This window comes from Protomyctophum parallelum (assembly GCF_964188405.1).
Source record: "Protomyctophum parallelum genome assembly, chromosome: 18".
NCBI lineage: Eukaryota > Metazoa > Chordata > Actinopteri > Myctophiformes > Myctophidae > Protomyctophum > Protomyctophum parallelum.
The window spans coordinates 44801326-44826031 of record NC_139716.1 but is presented as its reverse complement, the minus strand read 5'-3'; the positions used below and the strand labels follow the sequence as shown (position 1 = coordinate 44826031).

General features: G+C 40.3%; 1 protein-coding gene across 3 annotated transcripts in view; it reads right to left on the bottom strand.

Annotated features, from left to right (window-relative positions):
* The window catches only part of npepl1 (aminopeptidase like 1), a 37702-nt gene extending 14686 nt beyond the window's left edge, over nt 1–23016 (bottom strand). For all 3 annotated transcript variants that reach the window (XR_014570647.1, XR_014570648.1, XM_083788633.1), the window contains exons 1-6: nt 22852–23016; nt 16745–16933; nt 16443–16619; nt 2348–2437; nt 560–641; nt 15–157 (exon numbers count right to left, since the gene is read on the bottom strand). Coding sequence is in view for 1 of the 3 variants with exons in the window: in XM_083788633.1 (XP_083644759.1) it covers nt 15–157; nt 560–641; nt 2348–2437; nt 16443–16619; nt 16745–16933; nt 22852–23001 (831 nt within the window). In the remaining 2 variants the exon portion in view is untranslated. The remainder of the gene's footprint in view (nt 1–14; nt 158–559; nt 642–2347; nt 2438–16442; nt 16620–16744; nt 16934–22851) is intronic.
* Between the last annotated feature and the right edge of the window lie 1690 nt (nt 23017–24706).

The window sequence follows — 24706 nt, the reverse complement described above, 5'->3', positions numbered from 1 at the left end:
TGGAGTCTTCCTACCTTTCCTTTGATGCTGAGCCCTCCGGTGTCGTAGACGATGCCCTTGCCCACCCAGGCGATGGTCTGGGTGGCGCCCTCTGGTGTGTGACTGAGGACGGCGAGGGCAGGGGGGTGGGATGCTGCCTTGCCCACTCCATAGATACCTGACCGGGGGGGGGGGGGGGGCAGAGGAACAGGTGGTCTTAACCCATTCTGACCTGAGATCAGATTCTACAAAATGTTCTTCTACATCCTGACAGTTTTCTGAAAAAGCTATGTTTCTACGTCAGTCGTTCTTTGATTTTTCAAAAATAGCAGACCTACAAGCTCGTAGCGCACCAATCGGTGGCGCGCTACGAGCTTGTAGATCTGATCAGGCCCAGTTAGGGCCTGATCAGCCAGAACTCTAAATTAGGGGTTCAGTCTTTGCTCAAGGACACTTTCCGACACCAACTCTGATGGAGCCCACAGGGATCGAACTGACCACTCTACCGCTGATCCACTGCCGCCCCACAGTGGAGAGAAAAATAAACAACAACAAACCTCCAAAACCAACAACAACAAACCTCCAAAGCCTCGCTGTTTCAGTTCCTCTCCGCGGACGACCACTGGAGTGATGCCGAGTTCAGTCCCCACCGCCTGGATCTCCTGGAAACACACATTAATGATCAGTTCAGTCCCCCACCGATCAGTTCAGTTTCCTCCTCCGCGCCATCAGTGCCCATACCCGAAGGCGGGGTTGGCGATAGGGCCTTTCTGTGTGGAGTCTGCATGTTCACCCCGTGTCCCCTAGGGTAGGTACCCTCACAAAATCATGCAGTAATCCTGGTCTCTAAACTGCCTCCCCCTGGCCAGCCGGGGCGTCTGATGGAGGGGAAAGGAACTGGTCTCTATACTGCCTCCCCCTGGCCAGCCGGGGCGTCTGATGGAGGGGAAAGGAACTGGTCTCTAAACTGCCTCCCCCTGGCCAGCCGGGGCGCATGATGGAGGGGAAAGGAACTGGTCTCTAAACTGCATCCCCCTGGCCAGCCGGGGCGCCTGATGGAGGGGAAAGGAACTGGTTGGAATAACGTGTTCCTTTCACGCGCTACGTCCAACCAGGGAAACTCCCCCCTGTCAGGTGTAAAGGAGCAACTTGGACACTCAGGCATGAAGGAAGCATGAGTTCAAGTTCGTTGCTCTCCCCTTGTCCCCCATATATGGGGACTAGATTGGTCTCCCCTTGTCCCCCATATATGGGGACTAGATTGGTCTCCCCATGTCCCCCATATATGGGGACTAGGTTGCTCTCCCCTTGTCCCCCATATATGGGGACTAGGTTGGTCTCCCCTTGTCCCCCATATATGGGGACTAGGTTGCTCTCCCCTTGTCCCCCATATATGGGGACTAGGTTGGTCTCCCCTTGTCCCCCATATATGGGGACTAGGTTGCTCTCCCCTTGTCCCCCATATATGGGGACTAGGTTGGTCTCCCCTTGTCCCCCATATATGGGGACTAGGTTGGTGGAGGGTGTGTAGAGCCCAGGATCACATTAGATGATTGACACAGGGGTGAAAAATGGGTTACAAAATCGTGGGATAAAGAATATATTTTACTTACTAGAGTAATAATATCCATGTTTCACTTCAAACCTGGCATCCCTGACCTGGAGCTAACGTTACATTTGAGGCGATTATAAGTGTACGGTGAAAACAGGAGGGTCTCTAATACAGTAAAATACAGTAAAATATATAGTTAACTTCAATAGTTTAGCACAACGATTGTATGAATGCTATTTAGCCATTTTTTTAATCGTTAAGCCCGAAGCCGAAAAATAACAGATCTACAAGCTCACAACATGCCGCAGCTTACAGATCAGCCATTTTGTCTATGCATTACACCGACGCGCAACTACGTTTAAATTATGTTTTACTACAATTATTATTATTATTATGTTTTACTCCAATTCCAACCCCAAAACTACGTTAAAACTACGATTAAATTATGTTTTACTACAATTATTATTATTATGTTTTACTCCAATTCCAACCCCAAAACTATGTTTAAATTATTAAACTACGTTTAAATTATGTTTTACTACAACCCCGAACTTAACCCCAATCTTGTCCTCATTGTAAAGGTATCTCTAACGATCAATTTGACCTAAAAGAAAATATGTAAAAACCAGGAAAACACGTCCGTTTCTGATAATCGACTAAACTTGTGCACATTTGGGCCTCACGTAGGCTATAGTATAAAACACACACACACACACACACACACACACACACACACACACACACACACACACACACACACACACACACACACACACACACACACACACACACACACACACACACACAGTGACTCACAGCTAAGAAGTGGTCAGTGTTCATCTCGTTGCAGGGCGTGTCTACGATGCGCGCCGCCAGTCTCACGCCGTCCGCTGTGTTGGAGAGACACTGACACACACACACACACACACACACACCACACACACACACCACACACACACACACACACACACACACACACACACACACACACACACACAGACACACACACACACGCACACACACACACACACACACACACACACACACACACACACACCACAGACACACACACACACACACACACAGACACACACACACAGAGGGTAAAGAATATACTGTAGTTATGCGTTTATCAGAAACAACATTGTTTTGCACATTGGCTACCGTCAGGAAGGAATATAGAGCTAATAGGGGGTTAATAACTTTAGAATAACACTGTAAAGACATGAGAAACCAGCTAGATATGATAAACAGTGTAATAACTACCACTGTAAAGACATGAGAAACCAGCTAGATATGATAAACAGTGTAATAACTACCACTGTAAAGACATGAGAAACCAGCTAGTTATGATAAACAGTGTCATAACTAACTGTAAAGACATGAGAAACCAGCTAGTTATGATAAACAGTGTAATAACTACCACTGTAAAGACATGAGAAACCAGCTAGTTATGATAAACAGTGTAATAACTAACACTGTAAAGACATGAGAAACCAGCTAGTTATGATAAACAGTGTAATAACTACCACTGTAAAGACATGAGAAACCAGCTAGTTATGATAAACAGTGTAATAACTAACACTGTAAAGACATGAGAAACCAGCTAGTTATGATAAACAGTGTAATAACTAACACTGTAAAGACATGAGAAACCAGCTAGTTATGATAAACAGTGTAATAACTACCACTGTAAAGACATGAGAAACCAGCTAGTTATGATAAACAGTGTAATAACTACCACTGTAAAGACATGAGAAACCAGCTAGTTATGATAAACAGTGTAATAACTACCACTGTAAAGGCATGAGAAACCAGCTAGTTATGATAAACAGTGTAATAACTAACTGTAAAGACATGAGAAACCAGCTAGTTATGATAAACAGTGTAATAACTACCACTGTAAAGACATGAGAAACCAGCTAGTTATGATAAACAGTGTAATAACTACCACTGTAAAGACATGAGAAACCAGCTAGTTATGATAAACAGTGTAATAACTACCACTGTAAAGGCATGAGAAACCAGCTAGTTATGATAAACAGTGTAATAACTAACTGTAAAGACATGAGAAACCAGCTAGTTATGATAAACAGTGTAATAACTACCACTGTAAAGACATGAGAAACCAGCTAGTTATGATAAACAGTGTAATAACTACCACTGTAAAGGCATGAGAAACCAGCTAGTTATGATAAACAGTGTAATAACTAACACTGTAAAGACATGAGAAACCAGCTAGATATGATAAACAGTGTAATAACTACCACTGTAAAGACATGAGAAACCAGCTAGATATGATAAACAGTGTAATAACTAACACTGTAAAGACATGAGAAACCAGCTAGTTATGATAAACAGTGTAATAACTAACACTGTAAAGACATGAGAAACCAGCTAGTTATGATAAACAGTGTAATAACTAACACTGTAAAGACATGAGAAACCAGCTAGTTATGATAAACAGTGTAATAACTAACACTGTAAAGACATGAGAAACCAGCTAGTTATGATAAACAGTGTAATAACTACCACTGTAAAGACATGAGAAACCAGCTAGTTATGATAAACAGTGTAATAACTAACACTGTAAAGACATGAGAAACCAGCTAGTTATGATAAACAGTGTAATAACTAACACTGTAAAGACATGAGAAACCAGCTAGTTATGATAAACAGTGTAATAACTACCACTGTAAAGACATGAGAAACCAGCTAGTTATGATAAACAGTGTAATAACTACCACTGTAAAGACATGAGAAACCAGCTAGTTATGATAAACAGTGTAATAACTACCACTGTAAAGGCATGAGAAACCAGCTAGTTATGATAAACAGTGTAATAACTAACTGTAAAGACATGAGAAACCAGCTAGTTATGATAAACAGTGTAATAACTACCACTGTAAAGACATGAGAAACCAGCTAGTTATGATAAACAGTGTAATAACTACCACTGTAAAGACATGAGAAACCAGCTAGTTATGATAAACAGTGTAATAACTACCACTGTAAAGGCATGAGAAACCAGCTAGTTATGATAAACAGTGTAATAACTAACTGTAAAGACATGAGAAACCAGCTAGTTATGATAAACAGTGTAATAACTACCACTGTAAAGACATGAGAAACCAGCTAGTTATGATAAACAGTGTAATAACTACCACTGTAAAGGCATGAGAAACCAGCTAGTTATGATAAACAGTGTAATAACTAACACTGTAAAGACATGAGAAACCAGCTAGATATGATAAACAGTGTAATAACTACCACTGTAAAGACATGAGAAACCAGCTAGATATGATAAACAGTGTAATAACTAACACTGTAAAGACATGAGAAACCAGCTAGTTATGATAAACAGTGTAATAACTAACACTGTAAAGACATGAGAAACCAGCTAGTTATGATAAACAGTGTAATAACTAACACTGTAAAGACATGAGAAACCAGCTAGTTATGATAAACAGTGTAATAACTAACACTGTAAAGACATGAGAAACCAGCTAGTTATGATAAACAGTGTAATAACTAACACTGTAAAGACATGAGAAACCAGCTAGTTATGATAAACAGTGTAATAACTACCACTGTAAAGACATGAGAAACCAGCTAGTTATGATAAACAGTGTAATAACTAACACTGTAAAGACATGAGAAACCAGCTAGTTATGATAAACAGTGTAATAACTACCACTGTAAAGACATGAGAAACCAGCTAGTTATGATAAACAGTGTAATAACTAACTGTAAAGACATGAGAAACCAGCTAGTTATGATAAACAGTGTAATAACTAACTGTAAAGACATGAGAAACCAGCTAGTTATGATAAACAGTGTAATAACTACCACTGTAAAGACATGAGAAACCAGCTAGTTATGATAAACAGTGTAATAACTACCACTGTAAAGACATGAGAAACCAGCTAGATATGATAAACAGTGTAATAACTAACACTGTAAAGACATGAGAAACCAGCTAGATATGATAAACAGTGTAATAACTACCACTGTAAAGACATGAGAAACCAGCTAGATATGATAAACAGTGTAATAACTAACTGTAAAGACATGAGAAACCAGCTAGTTATGATAAACAGTGTAATAACTACCACTGTAAAGACATGAGAAACCAGCTAGATATGATAAACAGTGTAATAACTACCACTGTAAAGACATGAGAAACCAGCTAGTTATGATAAACAGTGTAATAACTACCACTGTAAAGACATGAGAAACCAGCTAGTTATGATAAACAGTGTAATAACTAACACTGTAAAGACATGAGAAACCAGCTAGTTATGATAAACAGTGTAATAACTAACACTGTAAAGACATGAGAAACCAGCTAGTTATGATAAACAGTGTAATAACTAACACTGTAAAGACATGAGAAACCAGCTAGTTATGATAAACAGTGTAATAACTAACACTGTAAAGACATGAGAAACCAGCTAGTTATGATAAACAGTGTAATAACTAACTGTAAAGGCATGAGAAACCAGCTAGTTATGATAAACAGTGTAATAACTAACTGTAAAGACATGAGAAACCAGCTAGTTATGATAAACAGTGTAATAACTACCACTGTAAAGACATGAGAAACCAGCTAGTTATGATAAACAGTGTAATAACTAACTGTAAAGACATGAGAAACCAGCTAGTTATGATAAACAGTGTAATAACTAACACTGTAAAGACATGAGAAACCAGCTAGTTATGATAAACAGTGTAATAAATAACACTGTAAAGGTATGAGAAACCAGCTAGTTATGATAAACAGTGTAATAACTACCACTGTAAAGACATGAGAAACCAGCTAGTTATGATAAACAGTGTAATAACTAACACTGTAAAGACATGAGAAACCAGCTAGTTATGATAAACAGTGTAATAACTACCACTGTAAAGACATGAGAAACCAGCTAGTTATGATAAACAGTGTAATAACTACCACTGTAAAGACATGAGAAACCAGCTAGTTATGATAAACAGTGTAATAACTAACACTGTAAAGACATGAGAAACCAGCTAGTTATGATAAACAGTGTAATAACTAACACTGTAAAGACATGAGAAACCAGCTAGTTATGATAAACAGTGTAATAACTAACACTGTAAAGGTATGAGAAACCAGCTAGTTATGATAAACAGTGTAATAACTACCACTGTAAAGGTATGAGAAACCAGCTAGTTATGATAAACAGTGTAATAACTACCACTGTAAAGGTATGAGAAACCAGCTAGTTATGATAAACAGTGTAATAACTAACTGTAAAGACATGAGAAACCAGCTAGTTATGATAAACAGTGTAATAACTACCACTGTAAAGACATGAGAAACCAGCTAGTTATGATAAACAGTGTAATAACTACCACTGTAAAGGTATGAGAAACCAGCTAGTTATGATAAACAGTGTAATAACTACCACTGTAAAGGTATGAGAAACCAGCTAGTTATGATAAACAGTGTAATAACTACCACTGTAAAGGTATGAGAAACCAGCTAGTTATGATAAACAGTGTAATAACTAACTGTAAAGACATGAGAAACCAGCTAGTTATGATAAACAGTGTAATAACTAACACTGTAAAGGTATGAGAAACCAGCTAGTTATGATAAACAGTGTAATAACTAACACTGTAAAGACATGAGAAACCAGCTAGATATGATAAACAGTGTAATAACTAACTGTGAAGACATGAGAAACCAGCTAGTTATGATAAACAGTGTAATAACTACCACTGTAAAGACATGAGAAACCAGCTAGTTATGATAAACAGTGTAATAACTAACACTGTAAAGACATGAGAAACCAGCTAGTTATGATAAACAGTGTAATAACTACCACTGTAAAGACATGAGAAACCAGCTAGTTATGATAAACAGTGTAATAACTAACACTGTAAAGACATGAGAAACCAGCTAGTTATGATAAACAGTGTAATAACTAACACTGTAAAGACATGAGAAACCAGCTAGTTATGATAAACAGTGTAATAACTAACACTGTAAAGACATGAGAAACCAGCTAGTTATGATAAACAGTGTAATAACTACCACTGTAAAGACATGAGAAACCAGCTAGTTATGATAAACAGTGTAATAACTAACACTGTAAAGACATGAGAAACCAGCTAGTTATGATAAACAGTGTAATAACTACCACTGTAAAGACATGAGAAACCAGCTAGTTATGATAAACAGTGTAATAACTAACTGTAAAGACATGAGAAACCAGCTAGTTATGATAAACAGTGTAATAACTAACTGTAAAGACATGAGAAACCAGCTAGTTATGATAAACAGTGTAATAACTACCACTGTAAAGACATGAGAAACCAGCTAGTTATGATAAACAGTGTAATAACTACCACTGTAAAGACATGAGAAACCAGCTAGATATGATAAACAGTGTAATAACTAACACTGTAAAGACATGAGAAACCAGCTAGATATGATAAACAGTGTAATAACTACCACTGTAAAGACATGAGAAACCAGCTAGATATGATAAACAGTGTAATAACTAACTGTAAAGACATGAGAAACCAGCTAGTTATGATAAACAGTGTAATAACTACCACTGTAAAGACATGAGAAACCAGCTAGATATGATAAACAGTGTAATAACTACCACTGTAAAGACATGAGAAACCAGCTAGTTATGATAAACAGTGTAATAACTACCACTGTAAAGACATGAGAAACCAGCTAGTTATGATAAACAGTGTAATAACTAACACTGTAAAGACATGAGAAACCAGCTAGTTATGATAAACAGTGTAATAACTAACACTGTAAAGACATGAGAAACCAGCTAGTTATGATAAACAGTGTAATAACTAACACTGTAAAGACATGAGAAACCAGCTAGTTATGATAAACAGTGTAATAACTAACACTGTAAAGACATGAGAAACCAGCTAGTTATGATAAACAGTGTAATAACTAACTGTAAAGGCATGAGAAACCAGCTAGTTATGATAAACAGTGTAATAACTAACTGTAAAGACATGAGAAACCAGCTAGTTATGATAAACAGTGTAATAACTACCACTGTAAAGACATGAGAAACCAGCTAGTTATGATAAACAGTGTAATAACTAACTGTAAAGACATGAGAAACCAGCTAGTTATGATAAACAGTGTAATAACTAACACTGTAAAGACATGAGAAACCAGCTAGTTATGATAAACAGTGTAATAAATAACACTGTAAAGGTATGAGAAACCAGCTAGTTATGATAAACAGTGTAATAACTACCACTGTAAAGACATGAGAAACCAGCTAGTTATGATAAACAGTGTAATAACTAACACTGTAAAGACATGAGAAACCAGCTAGTTATGATAAACAGTGTAATAACTACCACTGTAAAGACATGAGAAACCAGCTAGTTATGATAAACAGTGTAATAACTACCACTGTAAAGACATGAGAAACCAGCTAGTTATGATAAACAGTGTAATAACTAACACTGTAAAGACATGAGAAACCAGCTAGTTATGATAAACAGTGTAATAACTAACACTGTAAAGACATGAGAAACCAGCTAGTTATGATAAACAGTGTAATAACTACCACTGTAAAGACATGAGAAACCAGCTAGTTATGATAAACAGTGTAATAACTACCACTGTAAAGGTATGAGAAACCAGCTAGTTATGATAAACAGTGTAATAACTACCACTGTAAAGGTATGAGAAACCAGCTAGTTATGATAAACAGTGTAATAACTACCACTGTAAAGGTATGAGAAACCAGCTAGTTATGATAAACAGTGTAATAACTAACTGTAAAGACATGAGAAACCAGCTAGTTATGATAAACAGTGTAATAACTAACACTGTAAAGGTATGAGAAACCAGCTAGTTATGATAAACAGTGTAATAACTAACACTGTAAAGACATGAGAAACCAGCTAGATATGATAAACAGTGTAATAACTAACTGTGAAGACATGAGAAACCAGCTAGTTATGATAAACAGTGTAATAACTACCACTGTAAAGACATGAGAAACCAGCTAGTTATGATAAACAGTGTAATAACTAACACTGTAAAGACATGAGAAACCAGCTAGTTATGATAAACAGTGTAATAACTACCACTGTAAAGACATGAGAAACCAGCTAGTTATGATAAACAGTGTAATAACTAACACTGTAAAGACATGAGAAACCAGCTAGTTATGATAAACAGTGTAATAACTAACACTGTAAAGACATGAGAAACCAGCTAGTTATGATAAACAGTGTAATAACTAACACTGTAAAGACATGAGAAACCAGCTATTTATGATAAACAGTGTAATAACTAACACTGTAAAGGTATGAGAAACCAGCTAGTTATGATAAACAGTGTCATAACTAACACTGTAAAGACATGAGAAACCAGCTAGTTATGATAAACAGTGTAATAACTAACACTGTAAAGGCATGAGAAACCAGCTAGTTATGATAAACAGTGTAATAACTAACACTGTAAAGACATGAGAAACCAGCTAGTTATGATAAACAGTGTAATAACTACCACTGTAAAGACATGAGAAACCAGCTAGTTATGATAAACAGTGTAATAACTAACACTGTAAAGGTATGAGAAACCAGCTAGTTATGATAAACAGTGTCATAACTAACTGTAAAGACATGAGAAACCAGCTAGTTATGATAAACAGTGTAATAACTAACACTGTAAAGACATGAGAAACCAGCTAGTTATGATAAACAGTGTAATAACTAACACTGTAAAGACATGAGAAACCAGCTAGTTATGATAAACAGTGTAATAACTACCACTGTAAAGACATGAGAAACCAGCTAGTTATGATAAACAGTGTAATAACTAACACTGTAAAGGTATGAGAAACCAGCTAGTTATGATAAACAGTGTCATAACTAACTGTAAAGACATGAGAAACCAGCTAGTTATGATAAACAGTGTAATAACTAACACTGTAAAGACATGAGAAACCAGCTAGTTATGATAAACAGTGTAATAACTAACACTGTAAAGGTATGAGAAACCAGCTAGTTATGATAAACAGTGTCATAACTAACTGTAAAGACATGAGAAACCAGCTAGTTATGATAAACAGTGTAATAACTAACACTGTAAAGACATGAGAAACCAGCTAGTTATGATAAACAGTGTAATAACTACCACTGTAAAGACATGAGAAACCAGCTAGATATGATAAACAGTGTAATAACTAACACTGTAAAGACATGAGAAACCAGCTAGTTATGATAAACAGTGTAATAACTAACTGTAAAGACATGAGAAACCAGCTAGTTATGATAAACAGTGTAATAACTACCACTGTAAAGACATGAGAAACCAGCTAGTTATGATAAACAGTGTAATAACTAACACTGTAAAGACATGAGAAACCAGCTAGTTATGATAAACAGTGTAATAACTACCACTGTAAAGGTATGAGAAACCAGCTAGTTATGATAAACAGTGTAATAACTACCACTGTAAAGACATGAGAAACCAGCTAGTTATGATAAACAGTGTAATAACTACCACTGTAAAGACATGAGAAACCAGCTAGATATGATAAACAGTGTAATAACTAACACTGTAAAGACATGAGAAACCAGCTAGTTATGATAAACAGTGTAATAACTAACACTGTAAAGACATGAGAAACCAGCTAGATATGATAAACAGTGTAATAACTAACTGTAAAGACATGAGAAACCAGCTAGTTATGATAAACAGTGTAATAACTAACACTGTAAAGACATGAGAAACCAGCTAGATATGATAAACAGTGTAATAACTAACTGTAAAGACATGAGAAACCAGCTAGTTATGATAAACAGTGTCATAACTAACACTGTAAAGACATGAGAAACCAGCTAGTTATGATAAACAGTGTAATAACTACCACTGTAAAGGTATGAGAAACCAGCTAGTTATGATAAACAGTGTAATAACTACCACTGTAAAGACATGAGAAACCAGCTAGTTATGATAAACAGTGTAATAACTAACACTGTAAAGACATGAGAAACCAGCTAGTTATGATAAACAGTGTAATAACTAACTGTAAAGACATGAGAAACCAGCTAGTTATGATAAACAGTGTAATAACTACCACTGTAAAGACATGAGAAACCAGCTAGTTATGATAAACAGTGTAATAACTAACTGTAAAGACATGAGAAACCAGCTAGTTATGATAAACAGTGTAATAACTAACACTGTAAAGACATGAGAAACCAGCTAGTTATGATAAACAGTGTAATAACTAACACTGTAAAGACATGAGAAACCAGCTAGTTATGATAAACAGTGTAATAACTAACACTGTAAAGACATGAGAAACCAGCTAGTTATGATAAACAGTGTAATAACTAACACTGTAAAGGCATGAGAAACCAGCTAGTTATGATAAACAGTGTAATAACTAACACTGTAAAGACATGAGAAACCAGCTAGTTATGATAAACAGTGTAATAACTAACACTGTAAAGGCATGAGAAACCAGCTAGTTATGATAAACAGTGTAATAACTACCACTGTAAAGACATGAGAAACCAGCTAGTTATGATAAACAGTGTAATAACTACCACTGTAAAGGCATGAGAAACCAGCTAGTTATGATAAACAGTGTAATAACTAACTGTAAAGACATGAGAAACCAGCTAGTTATGATAAACAGTGTAATAACTAACACTGTAAAGACATGAGAAACCAGCTAGTTATGATAAACAGTGTAATAACTAACACTGTAAAGACATGAGAAACCAGCTAGTTATGATAAACAGTGTAATAACTAACACTGTAAAGGCATGAGAAACCAGCTAGTTATGATAAACAGTGTAATAACTAACTGTAAAGACATGAGAAACCAGCTAGTTATGATAAACAGTGTAATAACTAACACTGTAAAGACATGAGAAACCAGCTAGTTATGATAAACAGTGTAATAACTAACACTGTAAAGACATGAGAAACCAGCTAGTTATGATAAACAGTGTAATAACTAACACTGTAAAGACATGAGAAACCAGCTAGTTATGATAAACAGTGTAATAACTAACTGTAAAGACATGAGAAACCAGCTAGTTATGATAAACAGTGTAATAACTAACACTGTAAAGGCATGAGAAACCAGCTAGTTATGATAAACAGTGTAATAACTAACACTGTAAAGGTATGAGAAACCAGCTAGTTATGATAAACAGTGTAATAACTACCACTGTAAAGGTATGAGAAACCAGCTAGTTATGATAAACAGTGTAATAACTAACACTGTAAAGGCATGAGAAACCAGCTAGTTATGATAAACAGTGTCATAACTAACACTGTAAAGACATGAGAAACCAGCTAGTTATGATAAACAGTGTAATAACTAACACTGTAAAGACATGAGAAACCAGCTAGTTATGATAAACAGTGTAATAACTAACACTGTAAAGGCATGAGAAACCAGCTAGTTATGATAAACAGTGTAATAACTACCACTGTAAAGACATGAGAAACCAGCTAGTTATGATAAACAGTGTAATAACTACCACTGTAAAGGCATGAGAAACCAGCTAGTTATGATAAACAGTGTAATAACTAACACTGTAAAGGTATGAGAAACCAGCTAGTTATGATAAACAGTGTAATAACTAACACTGTAAAGGTATGAGAAACCAGCTAGTTATGATAAACAGTGTAATAACTACCACTGTAAAGGCATGAGAAACCAGCTAGTTATGATAAACAGTGTAATAACTAACTGTAAAGACATGAGAAACCAGCTAGTTATGATAAACAGTGTAATAACTAACACTGTAAAGACATGAGAAACCAGCTAGTTATGATAAACAGTGTAATAACTAACTGTAAAGGCATGAGAAACCAGCTAGTTATGATAAACAGTGTAATAACTAACACTGTAAAGACATGAGAAACCAGCTAGTTATGATAAACAGTGTAATAACTAACACTGTAAAGGCATGAGAAACCAGCTAGTTATGATAAACAGTGTAATAACTAACTGTAAAGACATGAGAAACCAGCTAGTTATGATAAACAGTGTAATAACTAACACTGTAAAGTCATGAGAAACCAGCTAGTTATGATAAACAGTGTAATAACTAACACTGTAAAGGTATGAGAAACCAGCTAGTTATGATAAACAGTGTAATAACTAACACTGTAAAGACATGAGAAACCAGCTAGTTATGATAAACAGTGTAATAACTAACACTGTAAAGACATGAGAAACCAGCTAGTTATGATAAACAGTGTAATAACTACCACTGTAAAGACATGAGAAACCAGCTAGTTATGATAAACAGTGTAATAACTAACACTGTAAAGACATGAGAAACCAGCTAGTTATGATAAACAGTGTAATAACTAACACTGTAAAGACATGAGAAACCAGCTAGTTATGATAAACAGTGTAATAACTACCACTGTAAAGACATGAGAAACCAGCTAGTTATGATAAACAGTGTAATAACTAACACTGTAAAGGCATGAGAAACCAGCTAGTTATGATAAACAGTGTAATAACTAACTGTAAAGACATGAGAAACCAGCTAGTTATGATAAACAGTGTAATAACTAACACTGTAAAGACATGAGAAACCAGCTAGTTATGATAAACAGTGTAATAACTAACTGTAAAGACATGAGAAACCAGCTAGTTATGATAAACAGTGTAATAACTAACACTGTAAAGGCATGAGAAACCAGCTAGTTATGATAAACAGTGTAATAACTAACACTGTAAAGGTATGAGAAACCAGCTAGTTATGATAAACAGTGTAATAACTACCACTGTAAAGGTATGAGAAACCAGCTAGTTATGATAAACAGTGTAATAACTAACACTGTAAAGACATGAGAAACCAGCTAGTTATGATAAACAGTGTCATAACTAACACTGTAAAGACATGAGAAACCAGCTAGTTATGATAAACAGTGTAATAACTACCACTGTAAAGACATGAGAAACCAGCTAGTTATGATAAACAGTGTAATAACTAACACTGTAAAGGCATGAGAAACCAGCTAGTTATGATAAACAGTGTCATAACTAACACTGTAAAGACATGAGAAACCAGCTAGTTATGATAAACAGTGTAATAACTACCACTGTAAAGACATGAGAAACCAGCTAGTTATGATAAACAGTGTAATAACTACCACTGTAAAGGCATGAGAAACCAGCTAGTTATGATAAACAGTGTAATAACTACCACTGTAAAGGCATGAGAAACCAGCTAGTTATGATAAACAGTGTAATAACTAACACTGTAAAGGCATGAGAAACCAGCTAGTTATGATAAACAGTGTAATAACTAACACTGTAAAGGTATGAGAAACCAGCTAGTTATGATAAACAGTGTAATAACTAACACTGTAAAGACATGAGAAACCAGCTAGTTATGATAAACAGTGTAATAACTACCACTGTAAAGACATGAGAAACCAGCTAGTTATGATAAACAGTGTAATAACTAACACTGTAAAGACATGAGAAACCAGCTAGTTATGATAAACAGTGTAATAACTAACACTGTAAAGACATGAGAAACCAGCTAGTTATGATAAACAGTGTAATAACTAACACTGTAAAGACATGAGAAACCAGCTAGTTATGATAAACAGTGTAATAACTAACACTGTAAAGACATGAGAAACCAGCTAGTTATGATAAACAGTGTAATAACTACCACTGTAAAGACATGAGAAACCAGCTAGTTATGATAAACAGTGTAATAACTAACACTGTAAAGACATGAGAAACCAGCTAGTTATGATAAACAGTGTAATAACTACCACTGTAAAGACATGAGAAACCAGCTAGTTATGATAAACAGTGTAATAACTAACACTGTAAAGGTATGAGAAACCAGCTAGTTATGATAAACAGTGTAATAACTCGTGTGTGTGTGGAGAGAAGAAAAGGAGGGGGGGCCTCGACCCCTGGGGGGGGGGGCGCCGTCTGTCAAAGTACAATATGACGTACAGTATTAAAACTCAGAGTTTACAAAGTGCTGTACAGGAGAAAAAATGTAATAAAAACAAGTGCACTAACAGCAAGAAAACAAAGTACAAACAGTGACAACAACTGAGACACATTACAGAAAACAACAGAAAACAGCATCACAGTGAGACCAAACACATACAAGGACCAAAGGAACTCAAGCGGGGTTAACCCATTCTGACCTGAGATCAGATTCATACCAGGTTTCCGCCGGACACACACTGGTCTGATTAACCCATTCTGACCTGAGATCAGATTCTAAAAATGTCAGTCGTTCTTCGATTTTTCAAAAAATAGCAGACCTACAAGCTCATATCGCGCCACTCGGTGGCGCGATATGAGCTTGTAGATCTGCTATTTTTCAATAGCTAAAGCATAACATGATGCCGACACCAAAATGGGTGCCCGTTCAGAATGGGTTAAATGTCAGCGCGCAGGACGGAGATTATTGATATAAGAAAAGAAGATTATGACATTCTCACATGGTCCCATCAGTTACCTGTAGTTCTTTGGGGCTCAGGGGCCCCGTGGTGTCCTACCTGTAGTTCTTTGGGGCTCAGGGGCCCCGTGGTGTCCTACCTGTAGTTCTTTGGGGCTCAGGGGCCCCGTGGTGTCCTACCTGTAGTTCTTTTGGGCTCAGGGGCCCCGTGGTGTCCTACCTGTAGTTCTTTGGGGCTCAGGGGCCCCGTGGTGTCCTACCTGTAGTTCTTTGGGGCTCAGGGGCCCCGTGGTGTCCTACCTGTAGTTCTTTGGGGCTCAGGGGCCCCGTGGTGTCCTACCTGTAGTTCTTTGGGGCTCAGGGGCCCCGTGGTGTCCTACCTGTAGTTCTTTGGGGCTCAGGGGCCCCGTGGTGTCCTACCTGTAGTTCTTTGGGGCTCAGGGGCCCCGTGGTGTCCTACCTGTAGTTCTTTGGGGCTCAGGGGCCCGGCGTCCTGGCCCACCAAAACAAACTCCACGGTCACCAGCTTCTTCTCCGCGCCGCCGTCTCGCGAGGCCGATGAGCGGCGAGAGAAGATGGGGAAGGCCCGGGAGATGGCGCACGCCGACGCAAAGACGTCGGCGCGCTCACACACCATCTGGAGAGGAAGAGGAAGAGGAAGAGGAGAGGAGTTTCAGACTCTATACAGCGTTCGGACATTGTGTAATAGTGGTCTGGCTACGTAACGCGGGACACACTGTGGCGGGGTGACGACACACTGACCAGGATGCAGCGGGCGTCGCCCGCCGCGGGCAGGCAGCTCTTCACCAGGCGGTAGACGAAGTGGGCACAGGAGGGGCTGTTGTGTCTGCTGACCCGGGCGGGCAGCGCCGCCACCGTGGCCAGGTTCAGGTACAGAGGACAGCTGTCCGTGGGGTTGGGGTTCAGCCCACTGAGGGCGGCCTGCCATACCTAGAACACAGAGAGAGAGAGAGAGAGAGAGAGAGAGAGAGAGAGAGAGAGAGAGAGATTTTACACCCCTCTCCTCCATTCGTTTTTTTACCACCTGCTTTATGTCTCTTCTTTCTCTCTACAGGCTAATAAATGTGAAACCATGTGTGTAGCTATCATTAATTAACGCGATAAGACGATACCAAAGTCAACTCTTTATCAGTTCGCCCTCGGTCAGACCTATACAGTCATCGACAACCTTTATATCACGGAAGTCTACGTTAAAATAATTCACATATTTATGAATGTTCAATTCAATTAATTATTTGGGTTTAAAAGAAGAAAAATAATCCTATGGATTACAAACCCCATTGAGACTAGTCAGGCTCCGCGTCATCAGTGCCCATACCCGAAGGCGGGGTTGGCGAAAGGGCCTTTCTGTGTGGAGTTTGCATGTTCTCCCCGTGTCCCCTAGGGTAGGTACCCTCACATGTTCTCCCCGTGTCCCCTAGGGTAGGTACCCTCACATGTTCTCCCCGTGTCCCCTAGGGTAGGTACCCTCACATGTTCTCCCCGTGTCCCCTAGGGTAGGTACCCTCACATGTTCTCCCCGTGTCCCCTAGGGTAGGTACCCTCACATGTTCTCCCCGTGTCCCCTAGGGTAGGTACCCTCACAAAAAACATGCAGTAATCCTGGTCACTAAACTGCCTCCCCCTGGCCAGCCGGGGCGCCTGATGGAGGGGAAAGGAACTGGTTGGAATAACGTGTTCCTTCCACGCGCTACGTCCAGCCAGGGAAACTCCCCCCTGTCAGGTGTAAAGGAGCAACTTGGACACTCAGGCATGAAGGAAGCATGAGTTCAAGTCCGTTGCTCTCCCCTTGTCCCCCATATATGGGGACTAGGTTGGTCTCCCCTTGTCCCCCATATATGGGGACTAGGTTGGTCTCCCCTTGTCCCCCATATATGGGGACTAGGTTGGTCTCCCCTTGTCCCCCATATATGGGGACTAGGTTGGTCTCCCCTTGTCCCCCATATATGGGGACTAGGTTGGTGGAGGGTGTGTAGAGCCCAGGATCACATTAGATGATTGACACAGGGGTGAAAAATGGGTTACAAAATCGTGGGATAAAAAATATAAAAGAAAAAAAAGAGACTAGTCAGACTAGGGATGGGTCCGATTAATCGATTAATCGATTATCGTTGATAGGACCCGAAATCGATTATGAAAATTAATAATCGATAATCGTTTTTTTTGTTTTTTTTTTTTTTTTTAATGAAAATCGGTTGGAAAGGCTATAGGCCTACAAAAGTGTGCCTGGGATGTGTCTGTGTAGCTGCATGACTGAGAGGAGTGTGAGTGGAGATTGATTCCAATCAAGATACAGGTTTGGAGGATTTAGCAGGTGTTGGGAATTTACCTAATCAGGCCTAGGCTGGGGTTGCTATGGTGATCAATAGGCCCTGCGGTAAGCCCCGCCCGCTCGCTCAGCTGCCTCGATACCGTTGTTAAGCAGGACAAACATCAGCGAACCTCTATTGAGGACCGTGTTATGTCGGCGTTTTTCCGAAGAGGAATAGAAGCATTCACATCAACAACATTCATACTATAATAACGCCATGGTGAAACGTTGCTGTTGGGCGTCCTGCAACAGTGCTTCATAAGCACCCAGAACGTTTGGGGCATTTCTTTTTATTCCTTTCCCGTGGGTGCGCACAATGTTTACATTCTAGAGGAGGAAGCGGCGGTGGCGTCACTCGTTCACCCTCCCTGCTACTATCATACTAGTATTAACGTCAACCTTTACTAAACAATGGTTAAATCAATCGTCTAATAAACAACAAACAACTTACCGTGGAGCAAATGGTGTGCTTTGTAACTTTCTAGTTGCTTGTGTTGGACGGCAGCCACATAACTGTCTTCAACCACAGGCTCCAGTCACGTCCCCTCCCACTGCGGTTCAGAAAAAAAAGAACGCTGCTTACCCCCTTCTGCATGCAAAAAGTGAAGGTCCGCTAATGGTCTAAACTATTTTCTTTGCCGTTCCTAAATTCAAAATAGTTTAGACCATTAGCGGACCTTCACTTTTTGGATACAATGTGCAGAAAATGGTAAGCAGCGTTCTTTTTCTGAACCGCAGTGGGAGGGAACGTGACTGGAGGCTGGAGACCAACACAAGCAACTGAGCGTGGAGATTAGAAAGTTACAAAGCACACCATTTGCTCCAAGGTAAGTTGTTAGTTGTTTATTAGACGATTGATTTAAACATTGTTTAGTAAAAGTTGACGTTAATAGTATGATTTAGTAGCAGGGAGGGTGAATGAGTGACCGCCGCGTCCTCCACCTCCAGAATGTAAACATTGACATGTGCATGATGTGCGCACCCACGGGGAAAGGAATAAAAAGAAATGCCCCAAACGTTCTGGGTACTTATTAAGCACTGTTGCAGGACGCCCAACAGCAACGTTTCACCATGGCGTTATTATAGTATGAATGTTGTTGATGTGAATGCTTCTATTCCTCTTCGGAAAAACGCCGACATAACACGGTCCTCAATAGAGGTTCGCTGATGTTTGTCCTGCTTAACAACGGTATCGAGGCAGCTGAGCGAGCGGGCGGGGCTTACCGCAGGGCCTATTGGATCAACAGTGGTCCAGGGACCACCAGTGGTCCTCATTTAAAAGATGGAGTTAGTAACCAAATGGACCCTTATTAACTCTCAAGAGTTACAATTATTGTTAATCAACTACATCAGGGGTTCCCAAACATTTTTGACTTAGGTACCCCTTGGGGGGGAAGAGTTTTTTTATTTGTAGGGTTCATTAAAAAAAAAAAAAAAATGTTTTTCTTTTTTCTTTTTTTTTTTTTAATTAAAAAAAAATCCCCCCCCCCCCCCCCCCAAAAACGATTAATCGATTAATCGTTAATATTGAATTATACAAATCGATTTTCATTTTGGACACATTTACACATCCCTAAGTCAGACATCAACTCTTTCTCCCGCCCCAAAAACAAAAAAACACAAAGCGATGAGGCTTTGCACCTCTGGTGACATCATCATCGTCGTTCACACAATAATTAATTGGCATTTTTTTCGCAAAGGAAGCAACGATGGAACTATGAACTTTGGAAGAAGATTATTACCCCAGACAGCATGAGGTCTGGCCATAAAAACACTCACGTGTGCATGCTACGTGTGTGCGTGTGCGTGTGTGCGTGTGTGTGTGTGTGTGTGTGTGTGTGTGTGTGCGTGCGTGCGTGCGTGTGTGTGTGTGTTCCATTATGCAGCAGTAGACATATTTAGGCTAAAACACACCAGAGTTTCTGCTGTTTCAGCACTTTGACCACAAATCACGTGGACTTCACTTCATCGCCCACAGCAGTGGTTCCTAAAGTGTGGTCCGGGGACCCCCAGGGGTCCTTGAGGGGGCTCCAGGGGGTCTGAAAACCCACCTTTTCAGACTCCATCATGGCCCATAGCACTTACCCTAACCCCTTAGATAGCATTTCTGTAGACTTAGATAGCATTTGACACAGACTTATAGCATGTTATGTAGACAGCACTATAATTGCATTGTTATGTAGACAGCACTATAATTGCATTGTATGTAGTCATAGCACGCCATAGTACATATGTATAGCATAGTAGTATAGATGTATAGTTTATATGTATAGTTTCATTATATAGATATTCCACTGTTACTTTCTTAGCTTACGCATGTTTCTTGATAAATATTTTTATGTGATGTATTCCTATGCTTTTTGTTCTTGCTTAATGTAAGTCGCTCTGGATTAAGAGCGTCTGCTAAATGCCTAAATTGTAAATTGTCCCCGGCTAAATGATAATTTGGAACCAAAATGGACGATTGTGGGTCTGTAACTCTGAGTGTACAACTGCATTAACATTGATTTTACCATAATAAATTGGGGGTCCCAAAGATATAAATGCCATTAAATGGGGGTCCGTAGACTAATGCAGGTCAAACTGGGGGTCCGTATAGATTAATGCAGGTCAAACTGGGGGTCCGTATAGACTAATGCAGGTCAAACTGGGGGTCCGTAGACTAATGCAGGTCAAACTGGGGGTCTGTAGACTAATGCAGGTCAAACTGGGGGTCCGTATAGACTAATGCATGTCAAACTGGGGGTCCGTATAGACTAATGCAGGTCAAACTGGGGGTCTGTAGACTAATGCAGGTCAAACTGGGGGTCCGTATAGACTAATGCATGTCAAACTGGGGGTCCGTAGACTAATGCAGGTCAAACTGGGGGTCCGTATAGACTAATGCAGGTCAAACTGGGGGTCTGTAGACTAATGCATGTCAAACTGGGGGTCCGTAGACTAATGCAGGTCAAACTGGGGGTCCGTAGACTAATGCAGGTCAAACTGGGGGTCTGTAGACTAATGCAAGTCAAACTGGGGGTCCGTAGACTAATGCAGGTCAAACTGGGGGTCCATAGACTAATGCAGGTCAAACTGGGGGTCCGTATAGACTAATGCAGGTCAAACTGGGGGTCCGTAGACTAATGCAGGTCAAACTGGGGGTCCATAGACTAATGCAGGTCAAACTGGGGGTCCGTAGACTAATGCAGGTCAAACTGGGGGTCCATAGACTAATGCAGGTCAAACTGGGGGTCCGTATAGACTAATGCAGGTCAAACTGGGGGTCTGTAGACTAATGCAGGTCAAACTGGGGGTCTGTAGACTAATGCAGGTCAAACTGGGGGTCTGTAGACTAATGCAGGTCAAACTGGGGGTCCGTATAGACTAATGCAGGTCAAACTGGGGGTCCGTATAGACTAATGCAGGTCAAACTGGGGGTCTGTAGACTAATGCATGTCAAACTGGGGGTCCGTAGACTAATGCAGGTCAAACTGGGGGTCTGTAGACTAATGCAGGTCAAACTGGGGGTCTGTAGACTAATGCAGGTCAAACTGGGGGTCCGTATAGACTAATGCAGGTCAAACTGGGGGTCTGTAGACTAATGCAGGTCAAACTGGGGGTCCGTATAGACTAATGCAGGTCAAACTGGGGGTCCGTAGACTAATGCATGTCAAACTGGGGGTCTGTAGACTAATGCATGTCAAACTGGGGGTCCGTAGACTAATGCATGTCAAACTGGGGGTCCGTAGACTAATGCAGGTCAAACTGGGGGTCCGTAGACTAATGCAGGTCCCTGGGGGGGGTCCCTGGGGGGGGGTCCCTGGGGGGGGGTCCCTGGGGGGGGGGTCCCTGGGGGGGGGTCCCTGGAATAGCTTTTCAAATGGGGGGTCTGCGGGCTAATTAGTGTCAATCTGGGGGTCCTTGACATGAGAACGTAGAACCACTGCCTTACAGGTCTGTAACTCTGAGAGCTACACATGTAACCAAATGGACCCTTAAAATAGCTAGGGTCTTTTTCATAGTTGGAAAAGTTTGACAACCAGCACACACGCGCAAGCGCGCACACACACACACACACACACACACACACACACACACACACACACACACACACACACACACACACACACACACACACACACACTGTTTGTATGTCTCTAAATGGTTTGATGAATTGAACAGGGTGGACACTCTTTCTTGTAAACAAGTGTAATGCTTAATTGGGGCGTCCACTCACAGTTAACAGTCTCTGTATTGAGTTTGTGCTTGAAATGTACTGTAATTCTGCAAACTGTTAATACATATTTCAATCAATTCAATCAAACACACACACACACACACACACACGCACACACACACACACGCACACACACACACACGCGCACACACACACACACACACACACACACACACACACACACACACACACACACAGCTCTTTAGCAGGCTAATGCTATTATCCCCCTGTCCATTCATTCTGCAGTGTGTTTCATGCTTACACAACGCCATGTCATGTAATACATAATATTAATATTAATATTAATATTGGTCTGACCTCCTTGCTGACTGCAGGCTGCAGCTTGCCCTTCACCAGGCTCCAGTCCAGGCTCTGCAGGTTGCTCTGGCCGCCCACGATGAGCACGGGCCGGCTGGAGGGCTCCGAGGAGCCGCAGGACGCCTGGAACACCAGCTGCACCGCCGCCATCTTCTGACTGTCTGACTCTCTCTGTCTGTCTGGGGCCGTGGAGGGGATGCTAAGCTAACTGAGCTAGCCAAGGAGGACATGGAAAGAAGGAGAGGACACTTACGTCATCCCTTCCCTTCCCTGGAGGGGATGCTAAGCTAACTGAGCTAATAGGAGGAAGAGGATAGTATCACAGTGTGGTGAAGAAGGAGAGGACAGGCAGTGGGTTTCCAAACACTGGGTCCGGGACCCTTTTGTGGGCCTCTAGAGTCTAGAACATTTGTTTGTTTGTGTGTGTGTGTGTGTGTGTGTGTGTGTGTGTGTGTGTGTGTGTGTGTGTGTGTGTGTGTGTGTGTGTGTGTGTGTGTGTGTGTGTGTGTGTGTGTGTGTGTGTGTGTGTGTGTGTGTGTGTGCGTGTGTGTGTGAGACGCAACTTGGCCTGTTTGTAGCGCCACCATGAGGCTGATTTGAAAACTGTCAAGTGGCATATTTCTTCCTCAGCCTATAGTGGGAATAGGCATGCACGGCTTTGGATATCCGTGGATATGCACGGCTTGGGATTGGGATACACTGCCATGATGTCTTCCTTCTCAGAATGCATTTCTTTCCTGTGGATTCGATTTCCCAAAAGTTGCATAACTGATCTGACAGTGCCTGTTCCTGATGTGCATCACTTCAATGTCCACAACTTCAGTTATGATATTTAGCGTGGTGACTTCTCCTTGCACCAGCCATCCAAAATAAATACACTTTCCAGTGCAACTATAGTCCTTCATTCAGTCTCTCCGTTTGTCCTGTGACCATTTTCCAATATTGGTCTCCGCCAATTAGGACTCCTAATTCCACTGCATCCATCCCTATGATGGGTACATCTGCTATGGGCATTCCTTTTGCTTCCCAAGTCCCTCCTTATCTTTCCGTTTGGCGCTTTAATCATAGAAGAGCTCAACTTGGGTGTTTCCAATAAATGGACATCAATGCTTTGATTGTTCCTAATATTTCTCAAACGAGCCTTCACTTTCCTGCAGGTAATTCTCTGGGGTGTTTTGGAACCAAAAACATACATATTCAACGTTTCTTTACCTATAAGTGGCAGGTTAAGTGCTCTGGAAATATCCTCTTTAATTAAACTACGGGTGCTACCCCCATCTAAAGGCACCTGGCTATAGGCCTACTTGGCTTTGCGTTGGTGCATCGATCCAAATGGTAAATGTCTGCAGCAGGGACGGATTAACCCCCATGAGGGCCCCTGGGCCGGTCATTTTTGCAGGGCCCCCATAGCACACGTGCGCGCAACATTTTTTTGTTTTTCCGTGTTTTTATCATGTTTTTGACCTAAATTTAACTAAATCAATGGCCAATGAAGGGCCCCAGCCCCCACAGCGTCCCGAGCGGGAATCGAACCCAAGACCTTCTAGCCAGTTTGACGAGTGAAACCTAATGTGATTTCCTCCGGTATCATTTCCATGAGAATTGGGCACAATATACGTTTCCATACGTGTCGGATACAACTCCCATTGAATCTAGGCTTCTTACTTACTTAATGCAATCACATCTCTGGCCCTTTTAACTGGAGTCAGATTTAACAGTTTGTTTCATGTGGGCATTAATTATTATAGATCTTTGCGCCCAAAACGACTGCAGGTAAGCATTTTAATGGCATTGTCATAATTCTGCTCTGATAAAGCCAATCCCGCGACTATATATAGGTCTGCGCTGCAGTGCC